This window comes from Sinocyclocheilus anshuiensis, unplaced genomic scaffold (assembly GCF_001515605.1).
Source record: "Sinocyclocheilus anshuiensis isolate Anshui unplaced genomic scaffold, SAMN03320099.WGS_v1.1 scaffold544, whole genome shotgun sequence".
In the NCBI taxonomy this organism is placed as follows: Eukaryota; Metazoa; Chordata; class Actinopteri; order Cypriniformes; family Cyprinidae; genus Sinocyclocheilus; species Sinocyclocheilus anshuiensis.
The window spans coordinates 728,791-745,142 of NW_015555763.1; the positions used below are offsets into that span (position 1 = coordinate 728,791).

A 16,352-nucleotide genomic window follows, 5' to 3' on the forward strand; every position below is an offset into this window, starting at 1 on the left:
GATGAGTCCGGCAAAGGATTTATGGGGAATGTTGTCCAGGGGGAATGGCAAAAGTCAGGGATGGAGTGCCCACTGGTGGAGCTCATGGGCACTCCAGTTGGTGATCGTGACACTGTGGAGGCTAAGCTGAATTTTCAGCATCATTACTCTAGTCTTCAGTGTCACACAGTGATCCTTCAGAAATCATTCTAATATGGTGATTTGCCTGATTTGGGTCCTTAAAAGTCTTAAATTCAGTTTTAACAAATTTAAGGCCATGAAAAGACTAAAATATCTTAAATGGTATAAGGAAAAAATGTTTTTATTCAGAATGCACGCAAAGTTGTAAATGTGAACCAGTGGATCAACGAAACAAATGTGCATTCTAAAAATCTGAATGATTAAGGTAATAAGATATATGTTCAATTAATTTCAGTGTAATCTGTTATACTTTTGACTCACCCTTTTTAACAAAATAAATAAATACTGAAATGTGAGGTTTATAATTTGATAAAACTTTTGGATTTTGTGAAAGCATATATTTTAACTGTAGATTTGTTGACATTGTGGTTTTTACAGTCATTTTACAGTTTAGTATGTTTAGTATGTTACCATAGATATTGGCCAACCCTGCTCATTCGATATTAATTTTTATTTGTACAGTCTTAAAAAAAGTTCTGGTTTTAAAAATCCTAGATACACTGTTGGTGCTCAAGAAGCATTTCTTATTATTATCAAAGTTGAAAACAGTTGTGCCACTTAATATTATTATAACATTATCTTAATACATTAAGATTATTTGATGAATAGAAAGTTCAAAAGAACAGCATTTGTTTAAAATATTTAAAATGCCGTTACTGTCATTTTTGATCAGTTTATGCATCCTTGCTAAATAAAAGTATTCATTTCTTTAAAAAAAAAACACTTACCCCAAACTTTTGAACGGTACAGTATATGAACTCTCTAAATCAGTTGTGTCCAGTTTTGCTCCTAGAAGGCCGCTTTCCTGCAGGGTTTAGCAATCCGTAAACAGGAATGGTCAGGGCAGGCAGCAAAACAATCATAAAAACCAGATAAACAGTCCAAGATCCAAAATACAGCAAGGCAAGGCAAAACAAGGAAACCCGGGAAGGACAACAGAAACTAGGAATCATTACAGGCTAAACAATCACCAGTGACGTGTCCGAGTGTGTGCATCTTTTAAAGTCCTTCTAATGTGAGACAGCTGTGAACTGATGATGAGATCTAATGAGTGACAGGTGATGCAATAGATGATGAGTCCGGCAAAGGATTTATGGGGAATGTTGTCCAGGGGGAATGGCAAAAGTCAGGGATGGAGTGCCCACTGGTGGAGCTCATGGGCACTCCAGTTGGTGATCGTGACACTCGTGCTCGTGCGGCAGTACCGGCGAGTCTCAGAAACTACATAAGGTTTGTCTAAGAAGTCGCTAGGCGCTTTTTTTGGAAAAAAAAGTCGCTAAAGTGGTCTGAAAAGTCGCTAAATCTAGCGACAAAGTCGCTAAGTAGTCCTTGCTCTTACATTAGCTCTCTCTTGCTTGACTGCTGCGTCACTTGGTTAGGTTGCGGTGCGTTCAAAAACAAACAGATATTTATTGAACGGGGTCAGCTGGCCAATCAGAGCAGACTCTGCTTGTCGGAAGGAGGGACTTTGTAGAAAACGAAGCGTTTGTTAGAGAGGCGGGGCATAGAGGACCTACAATAATGTACAGTATTTGAAAAATAATGTGTTTTTTGAACATTAAAGCATGTCAACATATTCTGTTACACCAAATACACAAAATAATGATCTTTAAAAAAGCATCATATGACCCCTTTAAGTCTGACTCGAGTCCCCCACCTCTGACAAACACCACCATAGATCTTTCATACACACCTGTTTGTTACTATTTCCTGTAATGTGAATTAATCGGAGAGCTTTTAATTAATTAATTAATTAATTAAATGTATTTTTGAGACAAAATATGATTTCTAATCATTTCCAGGTTTTAAATGTTATTTAAATACCCCCATCCCCCATGATAAATAAAACAGAAAAAATATATAGAAATAATTAAGAAACAAAAATAATGCCATAAACATAAATATAATTAAACCCCTCTATTTTTGCTTCCTTAAAAATGTTAAATATTTATGTTAACCTTCCTAGTGTAGATGAATGAGTACATACAGTACAATAGGTGGCGATATAAGCTTCCGTTAGTTCTCAGACTTTGAAACATCAAGGAGAAGAAACAGTAGGAAGTGTTTCGCTCCTTGGTTTTGGTTTTAACAGTACGTTACCTGCTTTGGGAAAATTACCGGTAAACGTCATTACATCTCTTCTTACAAAATTGCTCCGCTCACAAACACGCAAAAGAATATCTTCTGTCGGTAAGAAACGCAGTGAAGTTATTCAAATGTCACAACCGTGTTAAAGCTTTGAACTTTTTGTATAAAGTCGTAGGTAGATTTAATGAATGAGCATTATACGTGTTTAGTAGTGATTGTTTTAAAGACCTTTACAGTGTAGACGTGTCAATAAGAAATTATCAAATGACAAGCTTTGATTTTAGATAATCAAAAGTTGTCAGTGATGCTTGTATGTAAATTACCTGTACTTTGGTCTATTCTGTTCTATTCTATTCTATTGTTTTGTATGCAAAACAATGTTCAAACTCAACTCCAATGTTCAATGTGTTATCCATACTTACCCGTACTTTGGCTACTCTATTCTATTCTATCCTCTTATGCTGTTTATGTATGCATGTTGAGCCTGAACTGCATGATCTGACCAAAGGACTTAACAAGATAACAGACTCTAAACTCCAATGTTCAGTGTGTTGCAAGCTGTCATTCTGTCTTTAGATGTCAGAGGTTGACTTTAATCACACAGCAGAACTGCTGCCTTTTTGTGAACTGATTCTGGGACAGATTTCTACAGCTTGTGACCATAATCACTAAAGGACTGATTCAACATTTTTCAGCTGTCTTTTACTGTATGTTTAATCAGCAACTTGTATTTGCATATTTGGTAATCGTATTGCTAAGATATGCTGGGGCAACACTTAATTGTTTCACATCAACATCTGTACTGTACAGAGTAGACTTTGTTGCTTGTAATAAGCTTCTCAGTTACATTTATCTTGTTTTTCTGATTAAGAAAATAAATAGCTTTCATACATATTTTCAGATCATATTCTACCTTCCCTTTTGATATTTATCTCTCATTGGTGGTTTAGCTGTATTGTAGTAAGTTTTATATAATATAATCAGTCACTTTTGTCTGGTTTCTTTTCTTAGGCCCAGAACTGTGTGGAGCAAGTAATTGTTGATGTGATGTGCAGTCCAGGATCGGGGGGACCTGGAGAGGATGCCTCAGTAGAGTATGTGTACTGCAGAGGTGCAATCACAGAGCTTCTTAAATATGGACCAACAGACCTGCACGCTGACAGCAAAGGCCCAAACCCTCCCAAAATGCTTATCCTTGTCATTCCAGGTAGGATGTGGGAAGTTTCCACTTGGCAAAAAGTCTAAATATACACTATTTAATTAATCGGAAATTAATCACACATCAATCACACATCAATTTGGGCTGGGACATTACCCCCCAAAAGATCATTTAAAGTAGCCTAATTGTTGTGTTAAATGAGAAAAGCGTTGAATAGACATTACAAAAACGTAGCTTTAGAAAGAAACATATTGATTCACCAAAGAATTTATTACACACAAACCTTTAAGGCTACAGTGTGGCCATAATGTTGTTTTCAGAAGCTGCATCTGAAGTGGCATTTAGGTATATTAACACTAACTGTGGCATTAATGCATTTTACACTGCAATTAGAATTGCATAAATAATACTGTGAAATTAATTAAGCATTAATTTAATTTAATAATTGAAAATTGAAATACACACACACACACACACACACACACACACACACACATATATATATATATATATATATATAATATATATGTGTGGTTGTGTGTATATATATATAATACTCTAAATATGAAACTAAAATGCCAGTATGTGGTGGTAAGTCACTGTCTAATTGAGCAAGTCATTCAGTCATTCAACTCGTTTATTTAAAGGGGTCATATGATGCTGCTAAAAAGAACATTATTTTGTGTATTTGGTGTAATGAAATGTGTTTAAAATCTTCCCACATCGTGACGTAGACATCGTGAAGTTGTATGGAGATTTTTCCATCTACAGATTTTTCCCTGATCTTCTTTTCTCTGTAAATTAAGGGTGCACACTATTCCTGAAAAACACAATCCCTACTTAGCAGTCAGATGTTCGTATGCACAAAGGCACAGATCCCTAAACAAGACCATATCTGCAGATTAAACTTTTTTTGTAGAAGCATTTTTTAAATTTGAACTAGCACCTCATCATGACTACACGTTATGTACGATAAGCTGCAAAAGACACAGGCACAAGTGGAATGTAAAAAACATGGTGACATTCATTTTTAAGTAAATATAATGGGCGATATATTGCGTCACCAAAAATAATTGAGGTCATGTACATATATTGCGCGATGTCGATATATTGATTATTGCGACAGGCCTAGTGGGGGCGTGTTAGAACGAGCCGTTTTAGGTAGGCGTGGTTGACTCTTAACTTTAATAAAGAATATCTCTTTGGATTTGAGACTTTAGTCTTTGCAACTTTACAGATCTTCTTTATGCACCAAGAGCTTGTAACACTCCAAAGAGAAAGGAAAAATTGAAATCGCATCATATGACCCCTTTAAACGGCTGATTCATTCAGATCAAAGCAAGTGATTGTCTTTATGATTGGACGCTGAATCACTGGCTCATTTTCATTTCATTCAAAAACAGTTCTGCTCTGGCTTTGTTTGGAATTTTTTTGTTGTTGGTGTAGCTGAACAAAACAGGCAATACTGACAATATTGTGTCCAAAATGTAACACAAAACTTGCTCTTGCTCATATAAATATAAGACAAAACCCCCATTTTTTGCCATCATGTCTTGAATTTTAGGATCATATAAAGGCTTCATTTTGCAGTCAGTCATCCTGCATCATGTTCATCAGCAAGAGGCCGGGGCAGATGCCTTAAATTATAATATATTGTATATTTTAAAATAATGATTTGTATATTTTTATATATTTTTATATTATATTCAGAATTGTGTTTTATTATATTTTAAAAAACATGAAGTAAAAAAAAATATATGAAAAATTATTATTGTTTGAATATATTTGTCCTCTTAGTTAGTACATGCTAGTCTAGGACTTGTCTTTCTGACTCAACAATTCAACATATCAACTCAATGATTCAACAATGCCAAAAATTCACGTTAAAATAGTGAGATCACACAAAACCCTCAAAGTTTTATATTATATAAAATAAGATGACATGTTCTATTCTATTCTATTCTATTCTATTCTATTCTATTCTATTCTATTCTATTCTTATCCTCATTTGAGCATAGGCTATATAAATAAATAACTTTGGCACTGATATGCCTGTTTTATTTTTTATTTTGCAGTTTCTACATATATATATTGTTTCTGAAAGTTACATTTTGAATGTCAGGCAATGTTTGCATGAACTTTAAATCTTTTTAAGTTTTGCTCAGCTTCACAGCCTATGTCTTCACTTCCATAATTAAGACCAAGCACCAAATAAACCTGTCTTGAGGCGAAATTAATATCGTAGACTGAGCTGTGTTAGATTTTGGTTGCCAAGGCATAAATAAACATAATTATTGGAACTAGCCAAATTTGTGTAGCGGTGATTGGTACACAGGTGGGTGAGTGTGTCACAGCTATCTGAAGCATTGGACATAACACAGTCCAACAGATGCAGGGGTCAGGGCATATGAAGAAAAGTTCAGTGCAGTCGGGAGTCTACCTTTTTTACACTTGGCCCTGCGTCAAGAGGAAAACCCCAGTGGAAAATGGATCTATGGGCCACCACTCTTCCCCTGACAGCAGCTTCTAACACACTGAATTCATGGAAAAGCTGTGTAGCTCAGGAGCAGATGTTAAGCACTAAAAATATTTTTTCAGATTATTACGCCTAGTCATAAAGACTATGTTAGAACTGACACTTTAGATGCAACTTTCTTATTTGTACCTTTTAGTTCCTTTCATTTGAGATAGTTCACCAAAAATATATAAAAGTGTTGTCGTCATTTCCCACCATCATGCCATTTCAACCTGTATGACTTCTTTCTGTGGAACACAAAAGAACATTTTGAAGAATGTACTGGTCATTTTTTCATGCAATGAATGGAGACTGAAGCTTACAGGCTTAATAAATGCATTTTAAAGCATCAAAAATGGGTCAATATGACTCTAACAATATATATTTCAAGTCTTCTATAGCCATTTGATAGTGTGTGAGCTACATATATAAAAAAAAAAAGAATTGTCATTTGAATAAATTTCACTGAAAACGGCCTTAGACAGTTTATTAAAGATCAGTTAATGAGAGATGTAAAATCCTATTCATGAATAAATCTGGCCCATTTTGTGAGCCAAAAAACTCTGCCTCAAAAGAACAAAATTTTCTGTTGGAGTAAAGTGCACAAGTCATGTGAACCACTTTTATGATGATTTTGCATCTTTTTTGAAGCTTGAAATGTCGAGTCCCATTCATTGTAATGCCATGGAAAGAATAACCAGTAAAATTGTTCAAAACATTCTTTTGTGTTCCATGAAAGAAAGAAAGTCATAGAGGTTTGGAATGACATGAGGGTGAGAAAATGACAAGTTGAACTGAACAATTCCAGTTGAACTTAACAACAGACCCTGAAAAAAATACTTCTGTGGCATGAAACCTCAAATCTCTATCATCTCTTGTGATTATTGCAGTTATAGAACATGTTTTCCACAGATATAGCTGTTTATGAATGTTCGCTACCAGGACAGCTTAGTTTTACTGAAAGGCATCATGTCCAGGCAGTCATCATTTGTTCATGATTCATTGAATTACTGGATGGCACATGTTTTTTATAGTTGTTCTCATAGCAGTTTGGCTGTCAGTGAAGCGTTTTATGTTGTCACCAAATTTCAGACTTATGAAATCTTGTCTCCCAGTTCCTCTTTGTTTTTCCATCTCCAAAAATAGAAAGGTGACAACGTCTCTTTTTTTCTTATTCTTGAACGATTTACACTACTGTTCAAAAGTAAAAAATTTTTTTATATATATATATATTTTTTTTTTTTAAAGAAGTATCTTATGCTCACCATCAAAAGATGAAAAAGTATCAAAAATACAGTAAAGTTGTGAAATATTATTACAATTTAAAATAACTGTTTAAAATAACTTTGAATATATTTTAACATGTAATTTATTCCTGTGATGGCAAAGCTTAATTTTCTGCATCATTACTCCAGTCTTAAGTGTCACATGATCCTTCAGAAATCATTCTAATATGCTAATTTGGTGCTCAATTATTATTATTATTATATTATTGTTGAAAACAGTTGCTGCAAAATATATTTTTTTCAGGATTCTTTGAAGTTCTTAGTTCAGAAGAGCATTTATTTTGTCTTTAGTGTCAATATTGATCAATTGAATGTGTCCTTGCTGAATAAATGTAGAATCATTCCTTTCTTTCTGTTAATTTCTTTCTGTTTTTAAATGACAGTGTACATATAGCACATTTTATTTTCTGACATAAACTATTGAAAAAAAGAGATACCCCAACTGCAGATGTCCTGGAGAGAGAACACAGTCAAGCTGATGACCTTAAAGAGGGCCGCTTTTCACCAGGCTCTGAATGTCACTGAGCATTGTGCTCAATAGACTCTTTATGGGAAACGGAGAGCCCATACGCCAGCACTGTTATTGTAGAACCTGTGCCCTTTTCTCCAGAGATAACGACAATAATGGCTCTGCAGTCTGGCCAGAGGCTCCCTTGGCTCTTATATCTGCCAGGGCCAGCACAGGTGCTACTGTTTTAATGGGTTTGTTCTGTAAGAATGAGGGACGGTGTTGTATTATTGGAACGAACACACTGACTGAGCAAAGTAGAAGGAAGCAAATTCCGATTTGGCATCAGAAGACTTTTTTTCAACATTATGTAGTCTTAGTAAACCAGCTTAGTGTAAATGATACCAAATTGAACCTTTTTATTGCATGGTGTAAGAAAGCAATCATACTTCCCTAAGTCAATTTTGAAAGATCTGGATTTTTAAATGATCTTTACTCATTAATAGTTAGTACTGTTCAAAATGCCAATTGTTCATTGTCTTTTTCATGTAACTGAGGCATATATCTCCCAAAAAAGATCAAGCTCCATTTGAGTCCTGTTAGACACAGGCATACTGACATATACAGTGGTGTGAAAAAGTGTTGGCCCCCTTCCTGATTTCTTATTTTTTTGCATGTTTGTCACACTTCAATGTTTCAGATCATCAAACAAATTGAAATATTAGTCAAAGATAACACAAGTAAACATCAGGAAGGGGGCCAACACTTTTTCACACCACTGTATGTGTGATACATCTAAATCACCTCAGTTCACGTAGCACACTAACCGTGTTAACTGACTAAACCACTGGATGGCAGCAGGTTTGCTGTGTTTTTGCCGATTTTGTATGTCCCCTGCTGAGCATGAAGTGTTTCATGTTGTTTCCTATTATGAAAGCTTTACAGTGAAAGAACAAATAACTTGGTAATAGTACAGCACTGAAATTAGTCAGTTAACAAGGAATTGTCAAGGAACTGTCTAATTGAAATCTTGCTTTTAGACCAATTTTTGAGAGAAACCGTTACCTACATGTTATTTATATTTTATCTATATAAAAGTGTTTTAATCTAAATGTTCCACTTTCAATAGCAAATTATCATGTTTACAGCTAAAGCACAACAGATTTAATGGTGATCTTGTCTGACCTTGAAGAATGTGTAACAACGAATAAATATGAGAAGGATATTTTATATATTAAATTGTAAAAGAAAATTGTTAAGCCCTTTATCATTTTAAAAGAAGTAAAATTGCTTATGATGAGTCCTATTTAAAGTACAGAGATGTTCAATGGGTCAGGGATAGATATCCAGATGGTTTTGATTTATTGGAACCTGCTGTGCAAAGCACTCTGCTTGTCCCACCAGCTGCATTCAATAGCCCACAGTATCACATTGTTTGATAATTCATAATAATCTTACAAAGATTCCTCTTTCCATCTTTAGACAGCATTTTGTTTTCTACTTGAGGTTGAGGCACATTGTGTTCACAGAGTTAATCAGTGTGGACTTTACTTTAACTCATGGTCCTAGTAACATGGCCTTTTTATCACCAAATGTTTCCCAGGGGTTTCCCTCTTTTTGGATATGGAAACTAATATTTATGTCAGTTTTCATGGCTCATGCATGGAACATCTCCAATCCAGCTGACCATATATATATATATATATATATATATATATATATATATATATATAGATATATAGATAGTGTGTCAGTCTGGCGCGTAAACTAAAAAATTGACTAGCCAGTGACGATTATTGCCAAGGTACGTAGAAGGTTGCACATTAATTTGATCAAAAGTGACAGTAAAGACATTTTACTCAGTAAAGACAGCTTTTTAAATATCTGAATGTACACTCTTTAACATCAGTCAGTCAAGCATTATAATATGATAATGTGATAATCATGCATTATTTAATGATAGAACTTTAGTAATTAGAATTAAAACTTGGTAACCATGTATGAATGCATATTTGTTTGAACTACTGAACTTAGGACTGGTGATGATGCTTAAGATATTGTTGGTCATTCAGTGTTTCTGTAAAAAAAAAAAAACTTTAACAATAATACTGATAAGATAATAATAATAATAATAATAATAATAATTAGGGATGCACCGATACCGATACACCATGTATGAATGCATATTTGTCATTTAACTGAACTTAGAACTGGTGGTGGTGCTTAAGATATTGTTGGTCATTCAGTGTTTCGGAAAAAAAAGGGGAAAAAACGAACAATAATACTGATAAGATAATAATACTGCTACGAATTCTACTACTTATAACAATATAAAACACACTAAGGATTAATGAGCTACTGGGTTCATGAATATTAATCAGATTGTCTGCATTCGCTCAAACTGATTTGCTGAAATCAAAACAGTGACTGTAATAGATGAGCGCCAGCCAATGAGATTGCCATTTGCGATTGCTCTCTCTCTCTCTCTCTTTCTTTGCGTGTGTGTGAGAAAGAGTGCTCTCAGCAAAGCAAACGGCGAGTCGTGCGCCTTCACACACGGTACGTCAAATACAGGTACGCTGTGCGTCCATTGAGCTGAATTGAAAAAGTACAGATCACTTGACGTAGAGCGAAACTCTCAAGCACTCGGTCTGTGTTCGGCGAGTGAAAATATATCTGTGCTAAACTTATACTTAGCCTTCAACACACACACTGGCGAGTAAAATCGAAGAATTTATTAGCCATTGGCTAATGTTAGATATCATTTAGTCACCCAGAGTGATGACACTTTTGATTATTTTATGGAACATGCTTTCATAAGCTTCACTGAGCTTTTGTGCTGTTTCCCTTGTTTGTTTGAATAGTATGGTATTCATAACCTCAAACAATACAAGTAAGGTGCATTTACTAGGATAATTGAGTTTAAACTGACTGTTATATTAAAAATACCTGTTGTGGTATTCTCTTTTGATTCGTAAAATGTTCCTCATCCATCCAAACTTTTCCACCTCCTGAGGTTGACAACTCCTCTACTGCCTTTTATCCTGGATTACAATACCTCTTGAATAGATTGAAACAACCCTCGGAGGGTAATCTGTCAGGAGATCTGGCTATAGTCACCCTTGTGTCTGCTTGTTTGCCAGAGTCAATAAGCATTTTCACTTGTTCCTCTCTCTCTCTGCAGACTGGATCAGCTTTATGGCATGTTGGAGCTAATAAGTTAAAGACAGCTTCACACACTGTCTGCATGAACGAATTCCAGCACTTGCTAATGCCTTCCTTACGGCAGGTCTCCTTAACCTGTTTAACTCCATTCCTGTTTTTGTCTGCACTTTAATGCTAGTAAATGGTGCTGTCAATAGAAAATCTGTCAATAGGCATTTTCTATTGTTCAGTTTAATGCAGGGTTATTATAGTTAACTAAAACCATTAAAACAAAAACTTTTTTAAACTTTTAAGTTTACTAAAACTTTAACTGAAATAAAATAAAATGTAAAACTACTAAAATTTTACTAAAATTAAAAACAGAAGAAAAAATAAATAAATAAAACATAATTCAAAATTATAATAGTATCTCAATGATACCAAAATAACACTGGTTTAATGCAACATTCACAGACTAAACCAGAAGGAGACTCTTAATTTGAGTGGCAAGTTTCTCAGTATTTTCAACTCAATATTTTATTTTTTGATATTCACTAGGGACCTACATCACTGCTGGTGTTTATGAGTTGATTTAGTGGCTTCCCTTCTGTGTATTTGTGAATCGGTGTGGTTGGTAAGCAAGCAGGACGGTGTGTGTGTGTGTGGACGGCAGGCAGGGTATCTGTTAAATGTCCTGGTAAGCAGCCCTGAATTTATGAACTCGGGGAGAGGGGGAAATGATAACGTGTGGGAGAGGAGAGGATAGCTCATGCTTCTGTCGTCTTTTTCTGGTAGGAATGCCTCCTTTGCATTTTTCTCCCCGCACAGAGGCAAACACTAGTTCAGTCTCACGGTTAGCCCTGTGATGTCCATATAAAGAGGCTGTTATAGTTTTAACACAGGAATGGAACAGACACAATTACAAAGGGAAGGGCATCTTCTTCTTCCCTGGTGTACTAATACACACACAAAAACCAAAAAAATCAAAGAGTCATAAGTGAGACTATTCAGTGTCCTAACATGGTGCAACACAACAAAATATTAAAGAGATGAGTTTGAGTTCACCCAAAAATGAATATTCTGTCATCATTTACTCACCATGTATGACTGTCTTCTGTGAAACAAAAAAGGGAGTTATTTATAATGATGTTTCTAAGCTTTTTTCCCCTCCACATAATGAAAGTGAATGGTGACCATGGCAGTCAAGAAAGTGAATAACCAACATTTCGGTCCGATCCTTTATTTTTTTATTTATTGGTATAAGTTGAAAATGGATTTTTAATTGTGCAGCTTATTTTCCTATTTTTACATTGTTTACCTTTGTTCTCATTCTTTAATTTTTTTAAATGACTGTTAAATGTAATCTTTTGCAAAATTAATATTCATTTTTCATAATATTGTGATGACTTGTAATGTTTAAAATGTTTTTTTTTTAATTATTATTATTTTGAATTTATTTAGACAAAGTAGTAATGCATTTTAATATAAAAATCATTAATCAGTTATCTGTCATAACATAACGGCGTCAGTATCAGCCTGAATTTTAATATTAGTGCATCCCTAATGAGAGTAATTGGTGACCACCATTAAAGGAGTCATATGATGCGATTTCTATTTTTCCTTTTCTTTAGTGTGTTATGTAGCTATTTGTGCATGTATAAGATCTGCAGAGTTACAAAGCTCAAAGTCTCCCAAGGATTTATTCTATCTAAAAGAGAAGGCTGATCCAGACCGGGCTAAAACGCCTCATTCAAACACACCCCCACGTCTACGTCACAATGTGGAAATATTTGCTTAATGCCGCCCAAATGTTCATGCAAAGAAAGAAGGCGTGGTTTCAGGAACCGCAGTAGTGTTGATGCAGCCATATCAGGGAGACGCTGTGTGTTTCTGTGCGAAAGCAAAAACACTTTATTTGGCCTTCCGGAAGTAGATGCAATGAGGAATAATTGGCTAAGATTTATTTACAACAGAACAGCACAACCCAGATGTTCGAATTTGTGCAACGCATTTTATGACGGATTTGTGAACCTAGGAGAGGTTAGCTTTCAACTTTCAAGACTACAAACTTTGCACCCTACAAGGCTGGCTGTGCAAAGGCCATTTCTAAAAAAAAATGGGTCGATTCCGACTTTGCTATGACAATCTGCCACTTATTCTGAATCAGAATCATACTGTAAGTATGTTTTCTTAATAGTTTTAAGTATTTGCTATTGACTGTTTAAATGCGGAGTTTAGCGCCGTGTAGAGTATTGTGTTGTGTGTTTGTGTGTGTTGTGTGTGTGCATGAGAGAGAGACAGTGTCACTCACAGTGGAGTCCGCTTTCTTAATCGCGGCTTGTGTACTGCAAATACATACGAGCATCATCACTGTGTCTGTCACGCGACTCTGTTCCCCTTTCGGGCTTGAACTGATGGTAAAACTAAGGACATTATTTACTGTCTTTATATTTATGTTGAAAGCTGAAGCTCGCGATTATGGAAAGGGCCTTTACATTTCCGACGCGTGCTTGTGGTGTTCGGCCAATCACAATGCACTGGGTCAGCTGGCCAATCAGAGCAGACTGTGCTTGTTGGAAGGAGGGGCTTTGTTGAAAACGATGCGTTTGAGATAGGCGGGGCATAGAGGACCTACAATAATGTACAGTATTTTAAAAATAATGTGTTTTTTAGAACATTAAAGCATGTCAACATATTCTGTTACACCAAATACACAAAATAATGATCTTTAAAATAGCATCATATGACCCCTTTAAATTGTATAAACTTAAATTTTGGTCTCTTCCTCACAAGCTGTAAAAGCTGTTTCAGAATTAATAAGTTATATTGACTGCTTTTATCATGTTTTTACAATGTGTCCTTTGTGGAGCTTCACAGGTCTCATCCACTTTCACTGTATGGAAGAAAGAAAGTCACTCGGGTTTGGAACAACATGAGGGTGAATAAATGATGACAGGATTTTCCCTCGAATTTCCGTTTCTGTTCTTCACAGCTGCACTGTAAAAAATTGTGCCGTTAAATAACAGTAATTTACTGGCAGCAGGGTTGCCAGTAAGGTACTGTTAATTTACAGCTTTCAACTGTTAATCTACAACTCTAAATTTTTACAGTGTTTTACCGTAATTCTACTTATGGAAATTAACTCCGCTCCCATTGCTTCAAACAGTTCGAGTTTAAAAACTAGCGTTCATACGATATTAGTACTGTGAACTTATTTCATTTGAGTCCACTGAGAACGAATATTTCTTAGTATAAAACTGCAAACACTTAATGTGTAACAGCAAAATAACTAAAAACATGACTTTAACTCAAATCGTTGCAGTTCACTGTTAGCTATAGCACACATGTGTGAGACAAAGTAATAAAGAGATAATTACTGTATCAGCAACTCCACATTTACTGCCTTTAAATAAAGCAGCAGAACACCAGTGTTTGTGGCTCATCATTGACTGAAGCACAGGCTCTACTCTCCAGCACAATGGTGACCAACAAAACTACATTAAACTAACAGATCTCTCTTGTGCCAAAACACAATAATACAGTTCAGTTCAATATTTACTCTCCTTATCAGTTCATGACTTTGCATAACTTTTTTTCTATGGATGTTCACAAATATTTCAGTCAAATTAACTTTTTTCATTTGGTAAATCTGACTCTTACGTTTTACAGTGTAGTGCTGTTTTTTCCTGGACTTAACGGCAACAAACTGTAGAAAAACAGTTATTTACTGGCAACCGTGCTGCCAGGAAATAACTGTTTTTTTTTACAGTTTGTGGCCGTAAAATAATTACAGTTGATTACTGTTAAATTACATTTCATGCTGTTTTTTTCCATCTTACATATTTAACCCTTTAAACCCCACAACAAAATCCTCAGTTTTAAATGAACACTTATAATGTGTCCACACTAGAGAGTGAAGCAGTGCTAAAGTTAATGAGATAATTCTGTGATTAATTAAGTGATGATTGAACAACTTCTAAAACAGCATCACCAGCTTCACATTACTAACCAGACTGATGCTATTTCTGTCAGATGTGTACAGAAGTGCTTATTGAAAATTAACAGCGGTTTAGATGTTGTTGTTTTGGGACACTACATGATGGAGATCAGTGTTTGCTTTAGTTGGGATCTTGAACCTTGATTTTTTAACATTATCTTTAATTGGTTGTTTTATTGCTATTTTATTTATTAAACCATTGTGTTTTTCAACACATTTGTTGTGGTAAAAAAGGGCCAAAGCACAATATGTAATGCTGATGGTTATGATTTGCAAATGACATTGCCATCTTTAAAAAACAGGTTCACTGATTTTGTCCAGAGTCTCTTTTTGTCCCCAAGCGATGTTATGGTAACATATAAGAGCAAAAGAACAAGCGGGCTATTATGAACATTTACATTTACATTTACATTTAGTCATTTAGCAGACGCTTTTATCCAAAGCGACTTACAATTGGGGGATACATAAAGCGATTCTTCTTAAGAGGCAAACAGACACAGGAAGTGGTTGTAATACCAAGTTCTTAGACATTGTTCAAATAAGTACAAGCTAGAAAGAGAAGGAATAAATAAAGAGAGAGAGTTTTTTATTTTTTTTTTTTTATTTTTTATTGATGAAGTCAAGTAGCTTCGAAAGAGATGGGTTTTCAGCTGTCGCTTGAAAATTGAAAGATCACAAACATCACTCAAAAAAAAAATAAAAGCTCTAAAATGCTATGAAACACACACATGAAGAATCAGCGTATGAATCTCAACAACGGTGACAATCCCAAAAAATTAATAAACAGATCGACTCTGAACATCACAAAACATGCTAATATAACTCAACACAAAAACAAAAGCAAAAATAAAAGCACCTAGTAAGAATTAAAGAAAATAAGTGGACAATTCAACGGCATAATTTATGCATGCCGCAATGCATGCTGGGAGTCATGGATGAGTTTTTTCCTGTGCTGGTACCCAGCATGCATTGCAGCATGAAGCTTTTGATTGTCACCATTGTTGAGATTCATGTGCTGATTCTTGATGTCTCTGTGTGTCTAAGAGATGCCATAGTTTTTAAAGGCTTTGAACATAAGAAGTTTTCAAAATCCATCATAATTGTCTATCATCTGAACTTGCAGTGTCTTATAGCTATCTTAAATAGCATGAAACAAGTGAAAACCCACACTATAGCTTTAAAGATCAGTGAATCAGGCCACAAAATGATTATTACACCATCATCAATAATTACCCAGAACCATTTAAGCATAACATTTCTAAGCTTTTATTGCTATAACAAATGTGCTTTACAAACACAGCTACAACAACCAGACAAGCTAGCATTAAAAAGTGAAGGGTCAAGAGCCCAACTAAAGCAAACACTGATCGCCACGATGGTGAGGTCAAACAAAACGTTTTCAATAAAACATCTAAACCTCTGTTTATTCTCAGAATTTTTGTAGATATATGACAGAAATAAAGTCAAACTGTAATGCTGTTTGTGGAGTTGTTTGATCATGTTCTGCTGTTTTATTTCAGTTGATTTCATCTAAG

The 16,352-nt window shown here is 35.0% G+C and overlaps 1 protein-coding gene across 1 annotated transcript in view; it reads left to right on the top strand.

Moving 5' to 3' along the window:
* The first annotated feature begins 2,231 nt into the window (after positions 1–2,231).
* The window catches only part of ldah (lipid droplet associated hydrolase), a 50,628-nt gene continuing 36,507 nt past the window's right edge, over positions 2,232–16,352 (top strand). Inside the window, exons 1-2 of the mRNA XM_016467981.1 lie at positions 2,232–2,300; positions 3,280–3,475. Coding sequence (XP_016323467.1) covers positions 3,316–3,475 — 160 coding nt within the window. The 5' untranslated portion in view covers positions 2,232–2,300; positions 3,280–3,315. The remainder of the gene's footprint in view (positions 2,301–3,279; positions 3,476–16,352) is intronic.